The 27,796-nt window shown below is 43.0% G+C and overlaps 1 protein-coding gene across 3 annotated transcripts; it reads right to left on the bottom strand.

Moving 5' to 3' along the window:
• Positions 1 to 160: 160 nt before the first annotated feature.
• LOC137095320 (putative Kunitz-type serine protease inhibitor) lies at positions 161 to 27,044 on the bottom strand. 3 transcript variants are annotated; one of them, XM_067461816.1, is made up of 7 exons: positions 26,788 to 27,044; positions 11,812 to 11,976; positions 7,301 to 7,369; positions 5,856 to 5,915; positions 3,753 to 3,923; positions 3,570 to 3,644; positions 161 to 1,408 (listed from the first exon to the last, which is right to left on the bottom strand). In XM_067461816.1, the coding sequence occupies exons 1-7, from the start codon at positions 26,873 to 26,875 to the stop codon at positions 1,245 to 1,247; spliced, it is 792 nt and encodes a 263-aa protein (XP_067317917.1). In that variant the 5' UTR covers positions 26,876 to 27,044; the 3' UTR covers positions 161 to 1,244. The 3 variants fall into 3 exon arrangements, with proteins under 3 accessions (XP_067317917.1, XP_067317915.1, XP_067317916.1); XM_067461814.1 differs by having other exon boundaries at positions 161 to 1,411; positions 26,788 to 27,043; XM_067461815.1 differs by having other exon boundaries at positions 161 to 1,411; positions 5,856 to 5,912; positions 26,788 to 27,043.
• Positions 27,045 to 27,796: the final 752 nt, after the last annotated feature.

Raw genomic sequence — 27,796 nt, 5'->3', positions numbered from 1 at the left:
TGCCCAGGGTCTTCATGGCTGAGTGGAACCCTCATTTCGAATCACAATGTTCAATCCATTATGTTGCAATGGTGTCATAACTTTTAGCGGTCTTCCTTAAGCCTTTGGCTGCTGCGGCTGCACATCCCCCTTGACTCAATGATTCAAACCACAACAAAACTTTCATTTTTATTCTGTTTTATTGACAGTCCTTCCAATCTTTTTTTTTTATAAAAGGCAATTATCAAGAGAACAATTCCCAAAGAGACTGAACGCAATCAAGTTTTGATTTTTGTTAAAAAGTATAAAAACGCACTAAACGCTACAGAAGTCTTATCCTGCTCACACAGAAACTTCTTTCTTCCTGGAAGGCAAAAGGGCATCATTGCTCAAGGCAGGCACAGGAGTTGAGACAGAGGCACGCCAGGTGAGGCCTGCTATGCCAACGGAGATCTGATTCAGAGAAAGAAGCAAAAGGTTCCCCGCTGTCCCAGCAACTCAAACAGTCACCCAAGAGAGAGAGAGAAGCAGAAGAGCTCCAAAAACTGAAATGCATGTGGTTGCAATTTGGTTTTCCAAGTGAGACGCAGAATGAGAAGACCCGCTTCAGATCCCAAGAAAACACCCAAGAGGTATATAGCCAGCGGTTGGAGGGAGACAGAGGAGATGGTTGCAAAAAAGAGGGAAACCCATCAAGTACCGCTTGTAATTCCTTGTGGTATCCAAATCCCTGTCTTATGGACTGAGGAGATGGAAGTTCAAAAGAGGTTCAACCAAAATAGTAGCCAAGGAGAAAGGGAAGGAGTGTTGAGGAAAATTTGGAACTCTTTCTGCTTATCAAGGTGGGGAAGAGAGACTCTCCTTAAGAGTGTGCTGCAAAATGTCAAAAAGGGTTGAAAAGTGGCACAGCTATCTACTCAATCCCACCTGCTTTACAGCTGCAGCCGTTGTTTGTCCTTTCCTCCCACAAACAACCACAATGACGAACCCCTGAGGACAACATTTCCCCCACTTCTGTACTCTTCTGGATGTGGACAGACCAGAAACTCTACTGAAAACCAAACAAGCCCTTGGATAGACGAGAATGGAGTCATCATTGCTATGAGAGAAGGAGCCCCTCCTAGGATAGATTTATGATCCAGGTGTATTCCTATGAAGATGGATCTACAAAGGATTGAGACATGGTGAGGAGGGTCCCCCCCCCCCCACTTGTGTATTATTTACAGGCGGCCGGAGCCCCAGCCGCGTTCGCAAGGAGTGCGCGCTCAGAGTGTGTAGGCGTTGTTCATCAGGGCCTCCTTGTCATCCATGGTGCTCCATACCCTCTCCAGTGTGCCGTCCTGGTTCCTCCGGCAGAGCTTGACGAAGAAGAACACCATGGAGCCCAGGAGAATGGCAGCCATGACAGCCAGGAGAATTGCCAGAACCACTGCTGCGGAGAGGAGAGAATATCCAGGCATTAGGGCAAGGCAGGGCGAGCCAAATGGTGAGGTCCGTTTCATGGCCAATCATTCATGGTGAACCATTTATAATGATTACTACCTGTACCCGCCACGCATTGCTGTGGCCAACCTTCCCTCCCTCTTTCTCTCCTTCTTTTCCTCTTTTTCTTTCCCTTCCTATTTATCTTCTTATTTCTTCCATCTCTACCTGTTTCTTTCCTCCCTTTCTTTGGTGTTTGGTTATTTCCTTCCTTCCCTGTATTTTTCCTTTCACTTTTTTATTTCCTTCTCTCCTTTCTTGCTTCTCTACCTTTCTTTCTTTCCTTCTTTCCCTCCCTCCTTACCTCTTTCCCACCTTCATTCGTTCCCTCTTTCCCTCCTTCTCTTGTTACTTCTTGACAGTCCCTTCCAACTCTGTTCTACAATTCTTTTTAATTTGTATTATATAGTAATATATAATACTAACATATTATATAGTAATGTACATAACAATATATAAAATATTGTATTTATATCTTACATAGAAAGAAGGAAAGGAAGAAGGAAGGAAGGAAAAAGGGAGGGAGGGAGAGAAGGGAAACAAGGAAAGGAAAGGAAAGAAGGAGAGACAGGAAGGAAGGAAAAATAAAGGAAGGAAAGGAAGGAGAAGGAAGGAAGGAAGGGAGGGAAATGAAGAAAGGAGGGAGGGAAGGAAATGAAGGGGAAGGAAATGAAGAAAGGGAAAGAAGGAGGAAAGGGAGTGAGGGAGGGAGGAAGGAAAGGAAAGGAAGGAAAGGAAGAAGAGACAGGAAGGAAGGGAAAGAGGGAAAGAAGGAAAGGAAGGAGGGAGGGACAGGAAGGAAAAAGGGAGGGAGGGAGAGAAGGGAAGCAAGGAAAGGAAAGAAGGAGAGACAGGAAGGAAGGAAAAACAAAGGAAGGAAAGGAAGGAGAAGGAAGGAAGGAAGGAAGGAAGGAAGGAAGGGGAAGGAAGGAAGGGGAAGGAAGGAGGGAGGGAGGGAAGGAAATGAAGGGGAAGGAAATGAAGAAAGGGAAAGAAGGAGGAAAGGGAGTGAGGGAGGGAGGAAGGAAAGGAAGGGAAGAAGAGACAGAAAGGAAGGGAAAGAGGGAAAGAAGGAAAGGAAGGAGGGAGGGACAAGAAGGAAGGAGGGGGAAGGAAAGGAAGGGGAAGGAAGGAAGAAAAGGAAAAAAAGGGAGGGAGGAAAGAAGGGAAGGGAGGGAGAGAAGGAGTGGAATGTGGCAGAGGCAGCTACCTCCCAGTCTGGATGTTAATAGGGGAGGGAAAGAGAGAGAGAGAGAGAGAGAGAGAGAGAGAGAGAGAGAGAGAGAAATGTGAGCTTGTGTTGCCAGAGACAGCTGGCAACACAAATTTCCCCACAAGGAGGAGGGGGCATGGCCATGGGTCTCTTTGTGGGCATGCAGTTTAGAAGTCCTTTCTGCTTTATGTTTTCATTGTTTTTTGAGTGAAGGACGTACATGGGGTTGTTAGGTGTCTTGTGTCCAAATTTGGTGTCAATTCGTCCAGTAGTTTCTGAGTTCTGTTAACCCCACAAACGAACATTACATTTTTATTTATATAGATTGGTTTTACTGATGGGTCTATGGACCATAATAAATGGTTGTTGTTTGTTTGTTTTAGTTTATGTTTGGAAAATCCCCCAGCTCAGATTTCGCCACTTACTCACAGAACTACAATCTTATTCACACTACAAAGTTATAGCAGTATTATTCCACTTTATTTTCAGAAATATTAAAATTAACTAGGTATTTTGAATGACAGAAATGAGTGAGTCAAGCACTGAAAGGGTTAAATGGATATAATGACTTTACAAAAGCTGCAGTTCAATATGAGCAGGTGTGCCTGTTGCTTAGTAGCTCTCAGTCTGTGAGAGGTCTCTCTGGGAGAAGGGCCTCAGTGTGTTAGTAGGCCTCAGCATGAGTAGGCCTCAGTGGGAGAAAGGCTCGGTCTAAGAGAGTCCTCAGTGTGAGAAGGTCTCAAAGGGAGAGAGGCCTCAGTGTTAGTAGCCCTCATGAGAAGGCCTAGTGTGACAAGCTTTGGTGAGACAAACCCCAGGTTGAATAATAATAATAATAATAATAATAATAATAATATTTTATTTATACCCCGCTCCCTTTGGAAGAGTCACCTACCTCTGGTGGAGTGCATCAAGGGTCCTGGGAAGAAGTGGGACGGTGAGTCTGGCCCCAGGGGTTCATCAATGATATCTAAAAAGGCAAGGAAGGAGATTTGAGGGGTGCAAAAGTAGCGTCGTCTGGTTCACTAGAGTGCTCTTATCAATATTCTTTTGGGTCTTAGCATCTCCCTCCTCTTACCTCCACTCCCAGTGCACTGGTTCAGGCAATGCTCCTCAAAGATGTAGTTGTTCTTGTTGCCTCCGCAGCCGCCGTAGATGAACATCTTGCATGTCCGAGTCTCGGTGTCAAAGTACCATCGTGGGAAGGAGGCCCGGCAGTGACCAACCTCCTTGGGTGCAGCACAAAACTCTGAAAGAGCAGAATGCCATCAGATATTACCCAGTGCCTTCACTAGATGTATCAATAGGGCCAGAGGTTACCATAAAGTGGCCCCGAAAGACCTACAACAGTGGTTCTTCTCAACCTTCCTAATGCTGTGACCCTTTAATACAGTTCCTCATGTTGTGGTGACCTCCAATGATAAAATTATTTTCGTTGCTACTTCATAACTGTAATTTATTTTATGAATCGTAATGTAAATATCTGATATGCAGGATGTATTTTCATTTACTTTACCAAATTTGGCACAAATACTCAATACACCCAAATCTGAATATTGGTGGGGTTCGGGAGGATTGATTTTGTCTTTGGGAGTTGTAGTTGCTGGGATTCATGGTTTACCTACAATCAAAGAGCATTCTGAACCCCACCAATGATGGAATTGAACCAAACTTGCTGGGCATTGACCTTGAGTTTTGGAGTTGTAGTTCACTTACATCCAGAGAGCACTGTGGACTCAAACAATGATGGATCTGGACCAAACTTGGCACAAATACTCAATATGCCCAAATGGGAACACTGGTGGAGTTTGGGGAAAATAGACCTTGACATTTGGGACTTGTGGTTGCTGGGATTTATAGTTTGCCTACAATCTTATTGATAATGTTGTATATTTTATTGTCTATGTTTTATTTTAATTGTTTGTACTGTTGTTATTATTGCTTGTACTGTTGTATTCGGCCTCGGCCTCATGTAAGCCGCACCGATTCCCTTGGGGAGATGGTAGCGGGGTACATCATCATCATCATCATCATCATCGAGTATTCTGAACTCCACCAATGATGGAATTGAACCAAACTTGGGACCAAGCTTTTGGGACAATGCAATAAAGCAGTGATACCTTACCAGGCCAATTAGATTAGATGCAGAGGATCGAGGCAGTTTTAAACAGTGTATTTTAATTGTTTTAATTTTTATGTATGCACTAGCCGTCCCCTGCCACACGTTGCTGTGGCCCAGTCTGTGTATATGTGCTTTGTGTGTGTATAAATTTTTATGTGTGTATATATGTGTGCTTGCGTGTATATATGTGGTTTTGCACATGCGTTGTAATGTATTTTTAGTTTTCTAAAGTCTCTTCTGCTGTGTTTTTCAGTGTCTTTATGAGTGATTGTCACTCATTGGCCTGATAGGTGTATTGTGTCCAAATTTGGTGTTAATTCATCCAGTGGTTTTTGAGTTATGTTAATCCCACAAACGAACATAACATTTTTATTTATATAGATATAATGAATTCTTGTCCCGGCATTGAATGTTTGCCATATATATGCTGTGCTCCATTCTAAGTCCCCTTTGGGGTGAGAAGGGCAGAATATAAATATTTTAAATAAATAATAAATAAATACAGAACTTCCAGGACCCACAGAAAGTACTGGAAGTGTTTGGTGGGCATTGACCTTGAGTTTGGGAGTTGTAGTTCACCTACATCCAGAGAGCACTGTGGACTCAAACAATGATGGATCTGAACTAAATTTGGCACAAATACTCAATATATCCAATTTTGAGTACATTATGGGGGAAATAGACCTTGTCATTTGGGAATTGGAATTGTTGGGATTTATAGTTTACCTACAATCAAAGAGCATTTTGAATCCCACCAATGATTGAATTGGGGCAAACTTCCCACGCAGAACCCCCATGACCAACAGAAAATACTGTGTTTTCTGATGGTATTTGTTAACCCCTCTGACACCCCCCTCACCCCCTCGGGGGTCCCGACCCCTAGGTTGAGAAATGCTAACCTAAAATCTTCTTCTGTAGGGGTTAGGCATTACCCATGTTTCTACAATAAGTTCAGGAATGTATCCTCCATGGATTTGGTGTCAGAGCTGTATGTGAATCCCTTTCTCCCCACTCATGGTCCATTGCCCGCTAATCTCAGTGAAAGAAAGGGTGAATTACCTTCAAAGCCAACTCTGTCGTCTCCTGGTTCACGACGGCGACCAGATCTGGACGTAGCTGCTGGGGAGAGAAGGCAGAATTGTCTGGAACCCATTTTGGCAAAATATAGTTTGGGTTGTTGTAGGTTTTTTCGGGCTATATGGCCATGTTCTAGAGGCATTCTCTCCTGATGTTTGGCCTGCATCTATGGCAAGCATCCTCACTACCTCTGAGGATGCTTGCCATAGATGCAGGCCAAACATCAGGATATGGCCATATAGCCCAAAAAACCTACAACAACCCAGTGATTCTGGCCATGAAAGCCTTCCGACAATACAAAGATATAGTTTGCTCAGAGCCCCCTGGTAGTGCAGTGGGTTAAACCGCTGAGCTGAACTTTCTGACCGAAAGGTTGGTGGTTTGAATCTGGGCAGTGAGGTGTGCTCCTACTATTAGCCCCAGCTTCTGCCAACCTAGCAGTTTGAAAAACATTAGCTATCCAGGTGGACCTTGGGAAGGGATGTATCCTCTGTACACACAAAAATCATTTTTGATTCCCAAATACCCCTTGCCATCTTTTTGGGATTATATGGGAGGGGTTATCACTATTCTTTGCAATACAACCTAAGTCATTTTAGGGAGTGTTTTGTGTTTGAAAATAAGACCTTTCTAGAGGAGTCCCCAAAGGCACAGCGGGTTAAACTGCTGATCTGCTGAACTTGCTGACCAAAAGGTCAGCGGTTCAAATACCGGGAGCAGGGTGAGCTCCTGCTGTTAGCCCCAGCTTCTGCCAATCTAGCAGTTTGAAAACATGCAAATGTGAGCCGATCAATAGGTAACGGCGCTCCATGAAGTCATGCTGGCCACATGACCTTGGAGTTGTCTACGGACAAGGCCAGCTCTTCGGTTTAGAAATGGAGATGAGCACCGACCCCCAAAGTCAGACACGACTGGACTTAATGTCAAGGGAAAACCTTTACTTTGTAAAAAAACAACCAACAGCTTAACTTTCAAAAAGTAATGTTTTAAGCTCAGCCAAAGCCTGAGATAAAATCTACCGGACATCCCTAGAAAACCTGCAGTGAACAAGATCACGACTTAAGGGAGGTTCTTAAATGGAAAGCCTTCCAAGTTACCAAACTTTGTTTTGCCTTCTCTGAATCACAGCCATGGCAGCTGAGAGCTGTTCTTGGTAACCAGTGGTACTGTTGGTTGTAAACAGGATTCCTCAGTAGTTCTCAACCCGTGGGTCCCCAGATGTTTTGGCCTTCAACTCCCAGAAATCCTAGCGGCTGGTAAACCGGCTTGGATTTCTGGGAGTTGTAGGCCAAAACAACTGGGGATCCACTGGTTGAGAACCACTGGGAATAAAGGAAGGCAGCTTTCAGTTTCCAGGATGATCAGCCCATAATCTCCCTCGACTCTCCATCCTTCATCCTCCAAACTTCTCAATGGAGACGGCCTACCTTTAGTAGTGGACGTAATGATCTCTTCTGCTGGTCCGTCATGGGTCACTGGTACATCCACATCTCCATCTGAAAGCAAAAAAATTCTATATGAGCCAAGCATAGATGAAGACGTCCAAAGACAGATGTCCTTTGCGTTGATTATATTGGCCAACACATTTTGGTGCCTCAAGTATCAGACCTGTTTCTGGGTATGTTTGAACACTGGATTTGAAAATGGCACTAGTTCTCCCCTATCAGCTCTGGCTTTTGAGATACAGAACATATGCAGTCTACCAGTCACCATCTGTTCACCCATTTTTTGTGTGTGACAGGAGCGACTTGAGAAACTGCAAGTCACTTCTGGTGAGAGAGAATTGGCTGTCTGCAAGGACGTTGCCCATGGGACGCCCAGATGTTTTAACGACTTGTGGGAGGTTTCTCTCATGTCCCTGTATGAGAAATTGGAGCTGACAGACAGGAGCGTACCCTGCTCCCTGGATTCAAAGCGCTGACCTTTTGGTCAGCAGATATTACCCAAGGGACGTTCAGATGTGTTACCATCCTATGGGAGGCTTCTCTCATGCCCCCGCATGAGAAGCTGGTGCTGACAGATGGGAGTCCACCCCTCTCCCTGTTTTTGAACCATTACCCAAGGGATGTTTGGATGTGTTACCATCCTATGAGAGGCTTCTCTCATGTCCCAGCATGAGAAGCTGGAGCTGATAGGTGGGAGCTCACACCACTCCCTGGATTCAAACCGCTGACCTTTTGGTCAGCAGACATTACCCAAGGGATGTCCAGATGTGTTACCATCCTATGATAGGCTTCTCTCATGTCCCAGGATGAGAAGCTGGAGCTGACAGATGGGAGCTCACCCCACTCTCTGGATTTGAACTGCTGACCTTTCGGTCAGCAGTCCTGTTAGCACAAAGATTTAACCAATTGTAACCATGGGGGCACCCACGGAAAACCATGTTAACCATATCTAAGAAACTAGAGCTGATGTAATGCATCTGATGCAGTTTTTTAAAAATATATATATATTATTAGGGTTTTGTTTAAAGAAATGAAAAAGAAAATGGATATTGTAACATTGAAAGTGGGAGAACAATGTGATATATAGTAAAGTAGGAAATGTAAAAAAAAATAAAGAAAAATATATATAAATATAAAAATATTTTAGAAAATAGAAAAAATGAGTTTCCGAATCTGTGCCCAAAATAACTCCACGAACTGACCTATAAACAAAGGCACCAAGACATTTTAATTGGTTGTTAGTGCTTTGTTACAAACGTCAAAGACAATAATGCAATTTGTCAGCATTGACATGCCTTTGGACTTCCAAAAGAAAGCATCAAAGACATGCATATAAAAAGAGAAAAGTGCCCAATGCCCAGCCTGAAAATTACTCCGCAAAACAAACCTGCCTTAAGATCATCAGGGGAGCTTTTGACAATGCAGGATTATAGTGTTATCACTGCACTTTAACAGCCATGGCTGAATCTTGTGGAATCTTGAGAGTTGGTGAGGCATTAGAATTCCCTGCCTGAGATTTCTAAAACTCTTATCCGCACTACAAATCCCAGGACTGCATGGAGAAACGTAAGGCTGTAACTTGGATATTGCAAAAGGATCCCAAGCAATGAAAAATAGCTCAACGTTGTTTATCTGTAGAGCAGGCATGGGCAAACTTGGGCCCTCCAGGTGTTTTGGACTCCAACTCCCAGCATTCCTAACAGCCTCAGGCCCCTTCCTTTTCCCCCTCAGCCGCTTAGGGGGAAAAGGAAGGGGCCTGAGGCTGTTAGGAATGCTGGGAGTTGGAGTCCAAAACACCTGGAAGGCCCAAGTTTGCCCATGCCTGCTGTAGAGGCAAAAGAATCAGCCAAGGAAGTGAAAATGGGTTTGTAGTTAAACATAAACTCAAGATCCCGCAAACAAAGAAGAACTTGTAATAAATGAACAGTTTCCTCATTTTGTTTCCCACTGTTCCAAATACTTTAACTATCAGATAGTAGGCGTTTGGATACTGAATACGAAAGAGGAAGTGGGTTGGAGGAAATAAATGCCTTTCTCCTTGCCCCATTTCTGTTGCATGACTTTTGAATGTTTACTTTCTGGAAAGGAGGGGAAACGCTGCATGTAGGTTGCAATCAGATCCCAGAAGTTACTCTATCTATCTATCTATCTATCTATCTATCTATCTATTCATGCATAAATTGAGCAATATCAGTTAAAACTGACCCCCTGAGGTGGTGCTGGTGCCACTCAACTTACCCACGGGTCGTATCAAAATCCATAATTTTGCTCCCCATACCTTCTCTTGACTTATATATATATGAGTAAATAGTAGTAAGCAGAACCCGTTGAACCTGTCCCTGCCTTCTCTACTTGGATATTGACAAGCTGAAATGCATCCAAAGAAAGGCAACTAAAATGGTCAAAGGTCTGGAAGCCAAGCCCTATAAGGAGCGGCTTAGGGAGCTGGGGATGTTTGACTTGGGAGAAGAGACGGTTGAGAGGGATATGATAGTTATGTTCAGTAATGAGGTGGAGGCAAGTTTGTTTTCTGTTGTTCTAGACCAGCGTTTCTCAACCTGGGGAGCACGAGGGAGTGTCAGAGGGGTCACCAAAGATAATCAGAAAACATAGTATTTTCTGTTGGCAATGAGGGTCGTGTGTGCAAAGTTTGGCCCAATTTTGTCATTGGTGGGGTTCAGAATGCTATTTGATTGTAGGTGAACTATAAATCCCAGCAACTACATACCCCAAATGTCAAGGTTTATTTTCCCCAAACTCCACCTATGATCACATCTAGGCATATTGAGTATTCATGCCAAGTTTGGTTCAGAGCTATCATTGTTTGAGTCCACGGTGCTCTCTGGATGTAGGTGAACTACAACTCCAAAACTCAAGGTCGATGCCCACCAGACCCTCCCAGTATTTTCTGTTAGTCATGGGAGCTCTGTGTGCCAAGTTTGGTTTAATTCCATCCTTGGTGGAGTTCGGGATGCTTTTTGATTGTAGGTGAACTATAAATCCCAGCAACTACATCTCCCAAATGTCAGGGTCTATTTTCCCCAAACTCCACATATGTTCACATCTGGGCATATTGAGTATTCATGCCAAGTTTGGTCCAGAGCCATCATTGTTTGAGTCCATTGTGCTCTCTGGATGTAGGTGAACTACAACTCCCAAACTCAAGGTCAATGTCCAACAGACCCTCCCAGTATTTTCTGTTGGTCATGGGAGTTCTGTGTGCCAAGTTTGGTTTAATTCCATCATTGATGGAGTTCGGAATGCTTTTTGATTTTAGGTTGAACTATAAATCCAAGCAACTCCCAAATGACAAAATCAATCCCCTCAACCCCACCAGTATTCAGATTTGGGCATATTGTGCCAAATTTGGTCCAGTGAATGAAAATACATCCTCCATATCAGATATTTACATTATGATTCATTTTATTTATTTATCGTGTCAGGGGCAGACCAAACAGTTGCATTGCATTTTTTAAACAAGCAAACAAACACAAAGTTTGCAAGCTTGGTAGTTGATTAAATGTCCTTTGACCAGTGGTTGGCCACCTGGAGTGCCTCTGGCGTTGCTGCAAGAAGGTCCTCCATGGTGCATGTGGCAGGGCTCTGGTTGCATTGCAGCAGGTGGTCTGTAGTTTGCTCTTTATGATTCATAACAGTAGCAAAATTACAGTTATGAAGTAGCAACAAAAATAATGTTATGGTTGAGGGTAACCACAACATAAGGAGTTGTATTAAGTTTCGCGGCATTAGGAAGGTTGAGAACACTGGACTAGATGGCCCTTGGAGGTCTCTTTCAACTCCGTGATACAACGATAAAAACCACTCTGATATACTCCATCATTGTAAAACCACCGCGAGAATGTGTAAACATGAGATCTCAAAGGCAGCAGCAATGATTATTTGGTTACAAGGAAAAGGGCCGGTTTTAGCACAGCAAGTTAATCACCAGCTGCAATAAATCTTGTCAACCGAAAGGTTGACAGTTCAGAGCCAGGTCAGGGTGAGCTCCTGACCTTCATCCCAGCTCCCCGCCCACCTAGCAGATCGAAAACAGCAATGTTAGTAGATAAATAGGAACTGAATTAAAGCGGGGAGATATTTTAGGCACAGCATTTCAATCAGAAAAAAAGGAAAAGTTTACGAACAAAGAAAGTTGTTCGTAAAGGAGATGGTGCGACAGCACCCTCCTGTGGCCGGAACCGAGCACAGCCTCCAAATACGCCAAAAAGACAGAAAAAGCCTATATAATCCCTCTATCTGTTGTCTGTTCTGTCATTGTATAATCAGCATTGAATTTTTGCTGTATATGTGTTCTGTGATCTGCCCTGAGTCCCCTTTGGGGTGAGAAGGGCAGACTATAAATACTAATAATAATAATAATAATAATAATAATAATAATAATAAAAGGAAAAGGTTCTTGACAAAGGCAGAATTTCAGGTGTGCTAGATACACTGGTATATTTTGCCCCTGTCTCCCCAAACAAACCTCTCACCTGTGGGACACCCCTTCTGGCACTCTTCTTCAGACAGAAAGTTGTTGTCGTTGCCTTTACAGCCCCCAAAGATGAATCTCTGGCACGTCTGGCTGGTGGCGTTGTACCACCATCTTGGGAAGGAAGCCCGGCATCGGCCCACAACTTTGGGCAAGTGGCAATGTTCTGAAAGCAAAGAGGGAGCCTGTGAGAGGGAGGCTAAGTAGTTGAGCCATGAATAGAACCACCACATGTAGACACTGGGGACAAGCAACTGATCGCTCAATTTCTGTGGGGCCAGGAACCACTTTTCAGGTTGATTACACTATCTAACAAAATTGGAAAAAAATCTGTTCCTGGTTTGAAAGTGTTAATTCCTGTTTAACTGTGTGGGACTTACTTTGAAAATAGTTGTTACACTCCAAAAACTTTGCTTTTGTGATTGCCATAAACTATGTTGAATTGGTGGAGATTCTAGGAGATGCTCATTGAAAAACTAGAGGAAAATGTGCTGCAAGATGTCCCACAAAAACAAAGTTTTTGCACCTTAATCAACTTTCCCCCATTAGGAAATGGCATTTACAACCCGGGAACAAAATCATGTTATATAGTGCTATTTGTGCAAAGGACGCATACTTGAAAGGAAAAGGGCAAAGCATGGAGGACTTTTTCCTCTAAAGATATATTAAAATTCCTATTAGATAAAAATTGACTATTGTTGCTTTTATTAATTCAATGTCATTATTAACAACTAAAATCCACCAAATCACAATCTATATAAATAAAAATGTAATGTTCGTTTGTGGGATTAGCATAACTCAAAAACCACTGGACGAATTGACACCCAATTTGGACACAAGACACCTATCAGGCCAACAAGTGACCATCACTCATAAAAACACTGAAAAACATAGCAGAAGAAACTTAAAAAGCCAAAAAAACAAAAAGCATGCGCAAAACCCCATCCATATATATATATATGCACAAACACACATACACACACACAAACACACACATATATACACACACACACAGAAAAATATAAAATATATATTACAACACATGTGCAAAACCACATATATATGCAAACACACATATATACACATATACACACACACACAAAACACAAATACACAAACTGGGCCACAGCAACACTGGGCCACAGCAACACAGCAACACAACTGGGCAGGGGATGGCTAGTTAGAAATAAAAATCTCCACTCTCAAAAACACACACACACACACTTTAAATATATTCAAACTTCCTGTCCCTTGGGTTGGAAACATTCGTATATAATTCTGTTCTTCCTTTCTATTACAATGTTTTTCTAGTCTTCCTTTTGGTCTGATTATTATTTATACATTTCCTACACAGATTCTAACAGGTTAAATCAGGCATGGGCAAACTTGGGCCCTCCAGGTGTTTTGCACTTCAACTCCCACAATTCCTCACAGCTACAGGTCCCTTTCTTTTCCCCTTCAGCCACTTAAGCTGATGAACTAGTTCAACAGGGACAAAAGCAAGATACTCCACTTAGGAAGAAAAAAATGAAATGGAAAGATACAGAATGAGGGACGATGCCTGACTCAACAGCAAGAAAAAAAGATTATAGAGTCCTCGTGAGGACCAAGTAAAACATGAGCCAACAATGTCAAGCGGAGGCTAAAAAAGTCAATGGGATTTTGGTCTGTATAAACAGGACTCTAGATCCAGGGAAGTCATGCTACCTCTCTATTCTGCCTTGGTCAGACCACACTGAGAACCACACTGTGTCCCATTCTGGACACCACAATTGAAGTGAGATGTTGATTCTAAGCTCGAATGTGTCCAGAGAAAGGCGACTAAAATAATCAAGGGTCTAGAGAACAAGCCCTATGAGGAGCGGCTTAAAGAGCTGGGCATGTTTAGCCTACAGAAGGGAAGGCTGAGAGAAGACATGATTAGGACCATGGATCAAGATGTGCAGGGAAGTCATAGGGAGGAGGGAGCAGGCTTGTTTTCTGCTGTTATGGAGACTAGGACGTGGAACAATGGCTTCAAACTACAGGAAAGGAGATTCCAGTTGAACACTAGGAAGAACTTCCTAACCGTGAAAGCTGTTGATGAAGGCCATGGATAAATATTTGAGGAGAAGTGACTGACACAATGCACATAATTTTAGATTTTCATCTTTAAAAAGATAATAAATGTAATAATTGGAGAATTCTCATCATATGAAAATAATCCTAATCAGTAAGTATGATTATTAAGTGTGGAAGCTCCAAGCTAAACAGCCCACCCAAGGATCACTTAGGAAAATGGGACCGATCCACCAGGCATGGGCAAACTTTGGCCCTTCAGGTGTTTTGGACTTCAAGTCCCAGAAATCCCAGCCAGCTTACCAGCTGTTAAGAATGGTGGGAGATGTCCCACAAAGTTTGTCCATGTCTGATCTACTTTGTGATCCCACCCATCAAGCCAGTGAACTCTGCTTGTTCATCCCGATGGAAAGGTTCACCCAACTTAAAGCGGACAGTGGAGATTTTCCGATTGCAACAGCCAAGTGGGACGTCTTGCAGCAAATAGCCCAGCGTGACAACATTTCAGACTGCATAGCAATGTGGGGCGATGCCTCTTCACCTAGGTCAAAGGGAAGCTGGAGGCTGGGCCAAGGATTGGGACTCAAACAAACTTCCTCTGGAAATGCTTGGGAATATCACAACAGAAAAACATGTTCCCTCCGCATCATAACCGCCCCATCTGCCTACTTTTGTGAAGAAGTACCTTGTTTCAGGTAGCAGAGAAGGACAAAAGGAATACAGGACAATTCTCATGCCCTCTGTCAAAGGGAAATCCATCCTCCAGGCCTAAGGCGATAAGGAGACTTCTGATTTCTTTAAAAGTATAGGGCCAACCTGAGAGTACTGTATCTCCCCAAAAAAGGAAAATATTCCTTCCATTCCCAATAATTTAAAACTGGAGCACTGAAAATATAGAATCATAGAGTTGGACGAGACCTCATGGGCCATCCAGTCCAACCCCCTGCCTAGAAGCAGGAATATAGCATTCAAAGCACCCTGACAGATGGCCATCCGGCCTCTGTTTAAAAGTTTCCAAAGAAGGAGCCTCCACTACACTCCGGGGCAGAGTTCCACTGCTGAACAGCTCTCACAGTCAGGAAGTTCTTCCTCATGTTCAGATGGAATCTTCTTTCTTGTAGTTTGAAGCCATTGGAATTTAGACAACCAAAATAAAAATAAGGATCAAATAAGGCAAAGTGACAGATGGGAAGCAAACACAGCACATGTTAAGAGTTGTAGATGTCACACATTGTACAGTGCTAGATATTTGGGGACTAAAAGAAAATTCAATTGGCAAGCAGAATTCTTATTTGAAGGGGCAATGTCTTTATTTGCCCCCCTCCTCAATTCTTGTGGCCCCAGAGCTGAATTTTTTCCATCCATGACCTACTGGGATATGGGCAGGGTCTATGTGCTGCCAAGACATTTATTGATCTTTGCTGACCCCATTAATATCATAGGATTTTCATTAGTCAGAAATCCTCAGAAGTAACTCATCATCCTTTGAAATATATTTTACAGCACCCTCCGGTTCCTTGAACGTCTCCCATCCAAGTACTAATCCTGCCTGGTCCTGCTTCCAAAATCAGATGGGATCTGGTACTTTCAAGGTATTTAGGTTTGGGGCATATAAGGTTCGATTTGAAAAACAGATCATTTTCCTTGAGGAAAAAGAGGAGGATGAGTAAGGAGAAAAAGGGATGGTAGATAAACCAGGTCTTGAGAGGGTATATTTGGTCTGGGATCATGGGAAAAGGGGTTTCTGTGAGTTTTCCGGGCTGTATGGTCATGTTCCAGAAGCATTCTCTTCTGACCTTTTGCACACATCTATAGCAGGCATCTTCAGAGGTTGTGAGGTCTGTTGGAAACCTAGACAAGTGAGGTTTATATACCTGTGGAATGATGTCCAAGGTGGGGGAAATAACTTTTGATTGCTTGAGGCAAGTGTGAATGTTGCAATTGGCCACCTTGATTAGCATTTAATAGCCTTGCAGCTTCAAAGCCTAGCTGGTTGCTACTTGGGAAGATCCTTTGTTGGGAGGTATTAGCTGACCCTGATTGATTCTTGTCTGGAATTCCCCTGCTTTTTGAGTGTTCTTCTTTATGTATTGTCCTGATTTGGGGAACTGGTTGATAATGGGCGGTGTTGAATCAGCAAAAAAATGTATTTTGCTGCACTTTCCTTTCCTTTTTACTCTACAACAGTGGTTCTCAAACTTCCTTATGCTTCAATCTTAATACAGTTCCTCATGTTGTGGTGACCCCAATCATAACATTATTTTCTTTGCTACTCCATAACTGTAGTTTTGCTACTGTTATGAACCGCAATATGAATATCTGATATGCAGGATGTATTTTCATTCACTGGACCAAATTTGGCACAAACACCCAACATACCCAAATTTGACTACTGGTGGGGTTGGGGTAGGATTTTGTCATTTGGGAGTTGGAGTTGCTGGGTTTTATAGTTCCCCTACAATCAAAGAGCATACTGAACTCCACCAATGATGGAATTGTACCAGACTTGGCATACAGAACTCCCATGACCAACAGAAAATACAGGAAGGGTTTGATGAGCATTGACCTTTAGTTTTGGAGTTGTAGTTCACCTACATCCAGACAGCACTCTGGATCAAACTTGGCATAAATACTCAGTATGCCCAAAGTGAATGTTGTTGGAGTTTGGGGAAGATAGACCTTGGCATTTGGGAGTAGTTGCTGGGAGTTGTAGTTCACCTAAAACCAAAGAGCATTCTGAACCTAACCAATAATAGGTTTAGGTAAAACTTTCCACAAAGGACCCCCATGACAAACAGAAAATACTGTGTTTTCTGATGGTCTTTGGTGACCCCTTTGACATGATCTTCTCTCTCTCAACCATATCTATCTCTCAATCATATCATCTATTGACAATGATATTTGCGAGGAACCCCACGGAGGGGCCATAGAGGGAACTATGCAAGAATCAACTGTAGTACATAAGAAGTATAAAGGAGACATTTCCAAACCTCATGTAAATATTACAGATTATATGATACTTATATTATACTAGCCGTCCCCTGCCACACATTGCTGTGGCCCAATCTGTGTATATGTATTTTGTGTGTGTATATATGTGTATATATATATTTGTGTAGAGTTGGTAGGTTTCCCCTGACATTAAATCAAGTCGTGTCCGACTCTAGGGGCTGGTGCTCATCTCCATTTCTAAGCTAAAGAGCCAGCATTGTCCATAGACACCTCCAAGGTCATGGGGCCAGCATGACTGCATGGAGCGCCATTACCTTCCAGCCGGAGTGGTACCTATTGATCTACTCACATTTGCATGTTTTCAATCTGCTAGATTGGCAGAAGCTGGGGCTGACAGTGGAAGCTCATGCCGCTCCCCGGATTAGAACCAAATCTGGACACAATTTGAACCTGTGAACAAGTTTAGCACCTCAGCAGTTTAACCTACTGCGCCACCGGGGACTCCTATTTGTGTATATGTGTTAGCGTATATGTGTGTGGTTTTGTGTATGTGTTGTAATCTATTTTTGTTTTTTAGCTTTTTAAATCTAATCTGTGTGTTTTTCAGTGTTTTTATGAGTGATGGTCACTCGTTGGTCTGATAGGTGTCTTGTGTCGAAATTTGGTCAATTCACCCAGTGGTTTTTGAGTTATGTTAATCCCACAAACGAACATTACATTTTTATTTATATAGATACTAGCCGTCCCTTGCCATGCATTGCTGTGGCCCACATGGGGGTTCTGTGTGGGAGGTTTGGCCCAATTCTATCGTTGGTGTTGTTCAGAATGCTCTGTGATTGTAGGTGAACTATGAATCCCAGCAACTACGACTCCCAAATGCCAAGATTCTATTTTCCCCAAACTCCACCAGTGTTCACATTTGGGCATATTGAGTATTCGTGTAGAGTTTGGTCCAGAATCATCATTGTTTGAGTCCACAGTGATCTCTGGATGTAGGTGAACTACAAGTCCAAAGCAAAGGACACTGCCCACCAAACCCTTCCAGTATTTTCTGTTGGTCATGGGAGTTCTGTGTACCAAGTTTGGTTCAATTCCATCGTTGGTGGGGTCCAGAATGTTCTTTGATTGTAGGTGAACTATAAATCCCAGCAACTACAATTCCCAAAATGACAAAATCAGTTTGTTTTTTTTAGTGAAGGACATACATTGGGTTGTTAGGTGCATCGTGTCCAAATTTGGTGTCAATTCCTCCAGTGGTTTTTGAGTTCTGATGGTATCACAAACGAACATTACATTTTTATTTATATAGATGGTCACTTGTTGGCCTGATAGGTGTATTGCGTCCAAATTTGGTGTCAATTCACCCAGTGGTTTTTGAGTTATGTTAATCCCACAAATGAAAATTACATTTTTATTTATATAGATATTGTATGAATCTCTTATAAAAGGTTGGTTTATCCTCCAGCTTGCTAGTAAAACCGAATGACCGTGTCGCGAAATAGTGCAGGTCTAAAAAGCATGCCCCCAACATGGAAAGTTTGGAAAGCTCTGAGATAAAGGATCCATTGTGGCAGAGCGCTCTCCCAGGCTCTTTTGTGATATATTGGACTCTAGCCCAGAAAAGCCGTACCATCATATATTACCCAGTGTCTGTCTTTTAGGTGTGGCTGGGCTGTTGTTGTTTCATGGAGGCAGCTGCTTAACTAAAGGATTTGTGGAAAGGTCACAAAACTCTCACTGCCTCCAGGTTGTTTCCTGAAGCAACGGTAACCAACCAAACTGGATTTTGACTCACTTAAGAGAGTAGGTGCATGTCCTTGGGAAACATAGCATGTTCCCTGCAGCTTATGGGCATGTGCTGGCCACAAGAAGGTGTGTGGGTTTTAGTTTGTTTACATATATAAGAAAAAGGAGCCTTGTGGCACCTTAAAGGCTAGCAGGTTATAGTTTGAGGACTACATCCAATTTCATTAGATCTACATCTAAGATGTAGGTGAATGGAAATGTTTAGCCTTTTAAGGTGCCTGAGGACTGTTTGACTAACACAGCAAAAATACCTCCCCACTCCCAACGTTTTTTACATGCGTCATTAAGCCAGACTCATACACCGTAAAGCTGCCCAAAGAAGACCCATTTCCTGTCTGTTGGTCATCAACCATTTTGTCATCATTTTTGGTAACAGGTAAATTCCATCTCATCCTATTCCCTCCCTCCCTTTAGGCAAAGTCTACCTTCCACATGTTAGAAAATGATAATGAGCTTTTAATAAGCAACTTTCACATATACTAGGGAGCATAAAATAACAAATGTATCTCCACCGACAAAAGTTTGCAATTGCAACAAAGTAGCAGAATCACACAAAAAATTATTTAGCAAAGACTAAAATGTAGCATGCACCATGGATACTTGATTATAAGTTGAGTTTTTCAGTCTTTTTTTAGGCTGAAAAAGCCTCCCTCGGCTTATAATCGAGTCAAGGTTATTTATTATTTTACTCTGTTATTATTTTTTATTACATTTATTATTTTACTCCATTTATTTGAAACACAACAAAATTAGTACACAGCAAACAAGGTCACTATATGCTGGCTGTTGTACTGGATCACAGGTCGGACACTTCTATTTATTATTATTACATTTATTATTTTACTCAATTTATTATTATTAGGTAAAGGGTTTTCCCCTGACATTAAGTCCAGACGTGTCCAACTCTGGGGGCTGGTGCTTATCTCCATTTCTAAGAGCCAGCACTGTCCATAGACACTTCCAAGGTCATGTGGCCAGCATGACTTCATGGAGAGCTGTTACCTTCCAGCTGGAGCAGTACTTATTGATCTACTCACATTTGCATGTTTTCAAACTGCTAGATTGGCAGAAGCTGGCGCTAACAGTGGAAGCTCATGCCACTCCCCGGATTCGAACCTGTGACCTTTTGGTCAGCAAGTTCAGCAGCTCAGTGCTTTGAATTTATTATTATTGCATTTATTATTTTACTCTATTATTAGCTTAAAGCAAGGCTTTTCAAACTTTTTAAACAGAGGGCCAGGTCACAGCCCCTCAAATTGTTGGAGGGCCGGATTATAATTTGAAGGAAAAAAAACATAAATGAATTCCTATGCACACTGCACATATCTTATTTGTAGTGCAAAAAACACTTAAAACAATACAATAATTAAAATGAAGAACAACTTTAACAAATATAAAATTATTAGTATTTCAGTGGGAAGTGTGGGCCTGCTTTTGGCTGATGAGACAGGATTGTTGTTGCTGTGTGCTTTCATGTCATTTCAGACTTAGGTTGATCCTGAGCGAGGGCCGGGTAAATGACCTTGGAGGGCTGTATCCGGCCCTTGGGCCTTAGTTTGAGGACCCCTGGCTTAAAGAGCTGGGCATGTTTAGCCTGCAGAAGAGAAGGCTGGGGGGGGGGGGGGGAAGAGAGATGATGGCCATGTATAAATATGTGAGGGGAAGTCATAGGGAGGCGGAAGCAAGCTTGTTTTCTGCTGACTAGGACATGGAACAATGGCTTCCAACCACAGGAAAGGGGATTCCACCTGAACATTTGGAAGAACTTCCTTTCTGTGAGAGCTGTTCAGCAGTGGAACTCTCTGCCCCAGAGTGTGGTGAAGGCTCCTCCTCTGAAGGCTGGTAGTTCCTCTTGGGACTTAACAATTGTGTAGGTAGTTTGGAGTACTATGTCCACAGCTATAGAATAGCACCTGATATTCTAAGTAAATCTACATATATTTTCTATCTTCTATACATATATCTTCTACACACATAATAAATATATAATAATATAAATAATAATATATCGATATGTATTTTTGTTTTTTGGCTTTTTAAGTCTCTTCTGTTGTGCTTTTCAGTGTTTTTATGAGTGATGGTCACTTGTTGGCCTGATAGGTGTCTTGTGTCCAAATTTGGTGTCAATTTGTCCAGTGGTTTTTGAGTTATGTTAATCCCACAAACGAACATTACATTTTTATGTATATAGATGTAATATTATTATTATTACAGTATAATGATATAGTACAATATAGTAATATATAATACTGATATTGTGCTATGCTAATAATATAATACATTGCATGTATATATTATCTTGTAAGCTGCTCCGAGTCTCCTTTGGGGTGAGAAGGGCGGCATATAAATGTCGTAAATAAATAAAAACCCTCCACAAGGCCACCATTCTCAGTCCTATAAACTCTGCACCCTTGAATATGACACAAGACTATGCAACAAATCTGTCATTCTGAAACAAGAAGACAGCACGGAGTATCCAGTTAGGTCTCTTTGCACATTTGAGAAAGGTAAAGGGACGTGAAAGAAAGCAAAAGAGGTCATGTCAGTGTCAGACAAACCGACTCCCCACAAGGAAGTCTGAGTCTTGGCCATCCCTATGTGCCCAATCCTCCTGCTGCTGCTTGTTGTTGACTCAGCCGGAGGCCGCCATGGTGACATCAGGGCAAACAGGTAGAGCCAGTTTGGGGAAGGTGGCCCAACCCAGTTCAAGCAGGTTTCACTCTGAATCTAAAGCACTGTGTTGGTTCAGTGCTAGGGCAGCCTCTTCCTCAACCCAGAAACAGTCATGCCCTCTCAAACTCTGTGAAAAGAATCCACCAAAACAAGGGAAAGATAACAAAGGTCTGTAGACCATCAATCCCCCTGAGGAGTGGTCTATTCAGCTTGTAGAAAAGGTGGAGAGGAGACAGAATGGCCATGTTTAAATATCTGAAAGGCTGTCATAAGGAAGGGGAGCAGGCTTGTTTTGTGTTGCCCTGGAAACTAAGAGTAATGGGTTCAAATAACAGAAAAAGAGATTCCACTGAACATTAGGAAGAACTTCCTGACCATATTAGCTGTTCAATAGTGGAACTCACTGCTTTAGAGTGGTGGAAGCTCCTTCCTTGGAGGCTGGCTGAATGAACATCTATCAGGGGTACTTTGATTGTGTTTTTCTTGCAGACAAAGAATCTCTTGACAGTAAGAGCTGCTCGGCAGTGACATAGGTTGCTTCAAAGTATGGTCGTGTCTCCATTAAGCAGAGGTCAGGTGGCCATCTGTTGGGAGTGCTTAGATTGTGTCTTCCTGCATGATGGAATGGGGTTGGAATAGATGGCCCTTGAGATCTCTTCCAACTCTGTGACTCACTACACCTGGCATAATAGTTCACCATTCACCATCCACAGGCAAAGCAGGTTATGTCCTTCCAGGTCAGGTAAATGTTGGAACATCGGGGAAATTTCAGTGCAAACAGCTTGCTGGAAACCAGTTGGGAAGTTCAGATTGCCACCTGAAATTCCCAACTTGGCATTCCAATGAGATCTGCAGGCCTGAGAGGGATTTTCCCACCCCATTCTGGACAGGAACCATTCCTTTAGTAACTCAGACTTCACTCCTACACTCTGGGCATTGACTTGCGGCTCTCTGCACCCACACACCTTTAGCCATGAGTAAACATGCACTATTTCCTCCTCCGCTTCCATTGTTAAAGGCAACTTCAGTTTCCCAAAGCAAGCCACTGCCTGGGGCTGATTGAGTGGCACTCCCTCTTAGAATAATCCTTTTCTAAACTGTGTCATAATGGGCCAAAACACTGCAATTGGGGGGGGGGGGTTGCTAAGGGGAGCAGCTTGCCCTTCCCCTTCCAGTAATACTGCACTAAGGTTCGGACAAGCTCGCACAAGGGTTGGCACACAGTTTCAAGAAACCAGGAAGGACATCATGTACTTGACAACCATTACTCCCTTTTTAAGGAGGCTTTCCGGTAACTCAGGAGTCTTAATATGGGTATACGTGGCAACGGTGAGGAGGATGTAACTCTCCAGAGCCTGGCCACCCTTGTACTCTTGGGATCACCACGCCAAGAACCCCCCTAAATACTATGATTTGAAAATGAGTCAATAGTGTGATGCAGCGGCCAAGAAAGCCAATGCAATTCTAGGCTGCATGCATAGGAATATAGTCTTTCTGAACCTGGGGGTCGGGACCCGGGGGGAGGGGTCACCAGGGGATGTCAGAGGAGTCACCAACCATCAGAAAACACAGTATTTTCTGTTTGTCATGGGGGTTCTGTGTGCCAAGTTTAGTTCAATTCCATTGTTGGTGGAGTTCAAAATGCTCTTTGATTGCAGGTGAACTATAAATCCCGACAACTACAACTCCCAAATGTCAAGGTCTATTTTCCACAAACTCTAGTAGTGTTCACATTAGGCCATGCAGAGTATTGGTGGCAAGTTTGGTCCAGATGTATCATTGTTGGAGTCCGCACTGCTCTCTGGATGTAGGTGAACTACAACTCCCAAACTCAAGGTCAATGCCCAGCAGATTCTCCCAGTATTTTCTGTTGGTCATGGGAGTTCTGTGTGCCAAGTTTGATTCAATTCCATTGTTGGTGGAGTTCAGAATGCTCTTTGATTGCAAATCCCAACAACTACAACTCCCAAATATCAAGATCTATTTCCCCCAAACTCCACCAGTGTCCACATAAGGGCATGTTGAGTATTCATGCCAAGTTTGGTTCAGATCCATCATTGTTGGAGTCCACAGTGCTCTCTGGATGTAGGTAAACTACACCTCTCAAACTCAAGGCCAGTGCCCACCAGATTCTCCCAGTATTTTCTGTTGGTTATAGGAGTTCTGTGTGCCAAGTTTGATTCAATTCCATCGTTGGTGGAGTTCAGAATGCTCTTTGATTGTAGGTGAACTATAAATTCCAAATGACAAAATCAATCCCCCCCAACCCATCAGTATTCAAATTTGGGCATATTGGGTATTTGTGCCAAATTTGGTCCCATGAATAAAAATACATCCTGCATATCGGATATTTACATTACGATGCATAACAGTAACAAAATTCCAGTTATGAAGTAGCAACAAAAATAATGTTATGTTTGGGGGTCTCCACAACATGAGGAACTGTATGAAGGGGTCATGACATTAGTAAGGTTAATAACCATAACTATACATCAAGGGATTCGTAGTCCCACTCCATTGTGCTTTGGGTAGACCTCACCTAGTGTAAGACTGCATCTATTTCTGTGAAACCACAATCTAAGAAGAATATTGGCAATATGGAACAGAGAAGGACAACCACAATAGTACAAAGTCTGGAAGCAATGCTCTATGACAGTGGTTCTCAACCTGGAAGTCCCCAGATGTTTTGGCTTGAATTTCTGGGAGTTGTAGGCCAAAACATCTCAAGACCCACAGGTTGAGAACCACTGTTCTATGAGGAGCAGCTTAGGGAGCTGTGTATGTTTAGTTTGGAGAAAGAGACCATCGAAAGGGGACATCATGTCGAAAGATCTGAATGAATGTCCCATTGAGGAGGGGGCAAACTTGGGTTCAAAGTACAGCGAAAGAGGTTTCACGTAAACATTAGGAAGAACCTCTTGACAGTAAGAGCTTCTACGCAGTGGCATAGGCTGCTACAAAGTGTGGTTGTGTCTCGTTTAAGCAGAGGTTGGATGGTCATCTGTTAGGAGTGCTTAGATCAGGCTTAAGTGCCTGAGGGGGAAAAGGAAGGGCCCTGAGACTGTTAGGAATTGTGGGAGTTGAAGTCCAAAACACCTGGAGGACCCAAGTTTGCCTATGCCTGGCTTAGAATGTGTCTTCTTAGGTGATAAAATAGGGTTTAAAAGCCAAAAATTATTGTGTGATTGTTGAGCAGAACAGACAACTCTGCATCTGTATGCTTGTCCACTGTGCCCTGCTTCATGTACAGAGGAAGAGTTGTTGGAGGCTACAGACAATGCCATTGCTGTTGCCCGTTTTTAGTCAAAGGATATTTAGCCGCCTGCGCTCCTTCTATTTTTACCAGTTTTATGCTACGTTATGCTATGTTTTTGATACAAAATAATAATAATAATAATAATAATAATAATAATAATGGAATGGGGTTGGGGCTTTTTTTTTGTGGTTCCTTCCAATTCTATGGATTTTAAGTGCTTCAAATGAAGAATTCTCCCTCCCAATTTCCCTGATCAGCAGACAACTCTGCATCTGTATGCTTGTCCACTGTGCCCTGCCTCATGTACAGAGGAAGAGTTGTTGGAGGCTACAGACAATGCCATTGCTCTTGCCCGTTTTTGGTCAAAGGATATTTAGCCACCTGCTCTCCTATTTTTATCAGTTTTATACCAATTTATGCAATGCTTTTGATATAAAATAATAATATTATAATGGAATGGGGTTGGACTAGATAGGTTTTGTGGTTCCTTCCAATTCTATGGATTTTAGGTGCTGCAAATGAAGAATCCTCCTGCCCAATTTCCTTGATCAGCAGACAACTCTGCATCTGTATGCTTGTCCACTGTGCCCTGCCTCATGTACAGAGGATGAGTTGTCGGAGACTACAGACAATGCTGTTGCTGTTGCCCGTTTTTGATCAAAGGATATTTAACCACCTGTGTTCCTTCTATTTTTATCAGTTTTATATTAATCTATGCAATGCTTTTGATACATAATAATAATAATAATAATAATAATGGAATGGGGTTGGACTAGATGTCTTTTGTGATTCCTTCCAATTCTATGGATTTTAGGTGCTGCAAATGAGGAATCCTCCCACCCAATTTCCTTGATCAGCAGACAACTCTGCATCTGTATGCTTGTCCACTGTGCCCTGCCTCATGTACAGAGGATGAGTTGTCGGAGACTACAGACAATGCTGTTGCTGTTGCCCGTTTTTGATCAAAGGATATTTAACCACCTGTGTTCCTTCTATTTTTATCAGTTTTATATTAATCTATGCAATGCTTTTGATACATAATAATAATAATAATGGAATGGGGTTGGACTAGATGTCTTTTGTGATTCCTTCCAATTCTATGGATTTTAGGTGCTGCAAATGAGGAATCCTCCCACTCAATTTCCCTGATCAGCAGACAACTCTGCATCTGTATGCTTGTCCACTGTGCCCTGCTTCATGTACAGAGGAGGAGTTGTTGGAGGCTACAGACAATGCTGTTGCTGTTGCTCGTTTTTGGTCAAAGGATATTTAGCCACCTGCGTTCCTTCTATTTTTATTAGTTTTATACTAATTTATGCAATGCTTTTGATACAAAATAATAATAATAACAACAACAACACAGTCCTAGACGCTTCGGAAGTGTTCAACTTGTGATTTTGTTGAACACTTCCGAAATCCAGCACATAGGTCTCGTTTGCTGTGACATACTGTGTTTTTGTGTCACTAATAATAATAATAATAATAATAATGGAATGGGGATTGGACTAGATGGCTTTTGTGATTTCTTCCAATTCTATAGATTTTAGGTGCTGCAAAAGAAGAATCCTCCCTCCCAATTTCCCTGATCAGCCACTCCCCATATTGTTGCCCAAAACACCCTGCAATGACGTCACACCATGGCTAGTTTGAACTCTCCTCCACTCCTTTTGGGGAGGGGGGCTGCCTCTTTCTCCTCCTCCAGCCCCAAACTGGTTCAATCAGGTTTCTAAAAACAAGTTGATTCAGTGTAAACAACAACCAGAAAACCCACTAAATCCACTATCCTCCCATTGGGGAGCATTTTAGTTCCAAATCTGAAAAAGTCCAAATCCCCCCTATAAGGCCTCCAAATGGATGCTTCCACTCCTTTTCCCAAGCGCGTACGGACTGGTCCATTTCAATAAAGAGGGGAGTTTCCAAAGAAAGGCCAAAACTGAATGGGACATCCTGAGGCCCAGCCTGACATCACTAGTATGTCTTAAAGGACCCCGCAGAAGGAGCGTCAGGTTTCCAAACACAAGTGGGTTCAGTGTAAACAACAACCAGCAAACCCACTAAACACACAATACTCCCATTGGGGAGCATTTTAGTTCCAAATCTGATAAAGTCAAATCCCCCCCCCCCTATAAGGCCTCCAAATGGATGCTTCCATTCCCTTTTCCAAACGCGAATGGACTGGTCCATTTCAATAAAGAGGGGTGTTTCCCTTCGAAATATTGGTTTTCTTCTCACCTGGCACCGACTCCGCCCCGGTCAGCATCATCAATAGGGCCAGCAAGGCCCACAACGGGGCTCCACCGCTTTCCCTGGCCGAATGCATCCTCTGATCTCTCCACGCTGCTTCCAGGAGGGCAACTGGGCGGAGAAGGGCAGAGGCTACCAAACCCCACAGGTGAGCCACGCCCCCCGGGTCCCCGTCGCCCAATCGGGGAGCGCGACGTCACAGACAGAGCCTCGCCTCCGCAGCACCTGCGATGCGAAGAGGGCCCAGGCCACGCCCACCTCGTTTGCATAGCGCCAATGAGGGGGAGGGGCTAAGGAAGAAGGAGCATGCGCAGATTCCTTCTCCTCTTCCAAGTGTTTTGGACTTCAACTCCCAGAAGCCTCAGCTAACTGGGACAGTGATCAGGGATTCTGGGAGCTGGAGTCCAAAACCCGTGGAAGACAAAATTACTTGTGCTCATGGTGCTGCTGAACAACAATAATATAATAATATAACAATAATAAATAATAACTATTATTATTGTTGTATTATTACCTGCCTCTCCTTGCATCACAAAAGAGGCCTCCAAAATAACAATAATAAGCAATAATATGTTGAACCATATATTACTATTTTAATAATAATATAATAATAGTCTGACTTGGCCACGGTAGTCCACGCTCTGGTTACATCCCGCATAGATTACTGCAACGCGCTCTACGTGGGGTTGCCTTTGAAGACGGCCCGGAAGCTTCAAATGGTCCAGCGTGCAGCAGCCAGGTTGCTAACAGGAGCGGCGCTCAGGGAGCACACAACTCCTCTGCTGCGCCAGCTTCACTGGCTGCCGGTTTGCTACCGGGCCCAATTCAAAGTGCTGGCTTTAGCCTATAAAACCCTAAACGGTTCTGGCCCAGCCTACCTATCCGAACGCATCTCTTCCTACGAACCCTCCAGGAAGCTAAGATCATCTGAGGAGGCCCTGCTCTCAATCCCGTCTGCTTCACAAGCACGCTTGGCGGGGACGAGAGACAGGGCCTT

The sequence above is a fragment of the Anolis sagrei genome, chromosome Y (genome assembly GCF_037176765.1).
Source record: "Anolis sagrei isolate rAnoSag1 chromosome Y, rAnoSag1.mat, whole genome shotgun sequence".
Taxonomy (NCBI): Eukaryota; Metazoa; Chordata; class Lepidosauria; order Squamata; family Dactyloidae; genus Anolis; species Anolis sagrei.
Note: the sequence above shows the minus strand (reverse complement) of the source record. Positions and strands in the feature narration are given on the sequence as shown.

What these genes read in the sequence shown, in the direction of transcription:
- LOC137095320 (XM_067461814.1), bottom strand. Translation starts at nt 26,875, where the DNA reads ATGCATTCGGCCAGGGAAAGCGGTGGAGCCCCGTTGTGGGCCTTGCTG. An exon ending in CCAGAAGGGGTGTCCCACAG is followed by an intron (nt 7,370 to 11,811) that starts GTGAGAGGTTTG and finishes TTTTGCTTTCAG; the next exon opens with ATGGAGATGTGGATGTACCA. An exon ending in CATTACGTCCACTACTAAAG is followed by an intron (nt 5,916 to 7,300) that starts GTAGGCCGTCTC and finishes TTCTCTCCCCAG; the next exon opens with CAGCTACGTCCAGATCTGGT.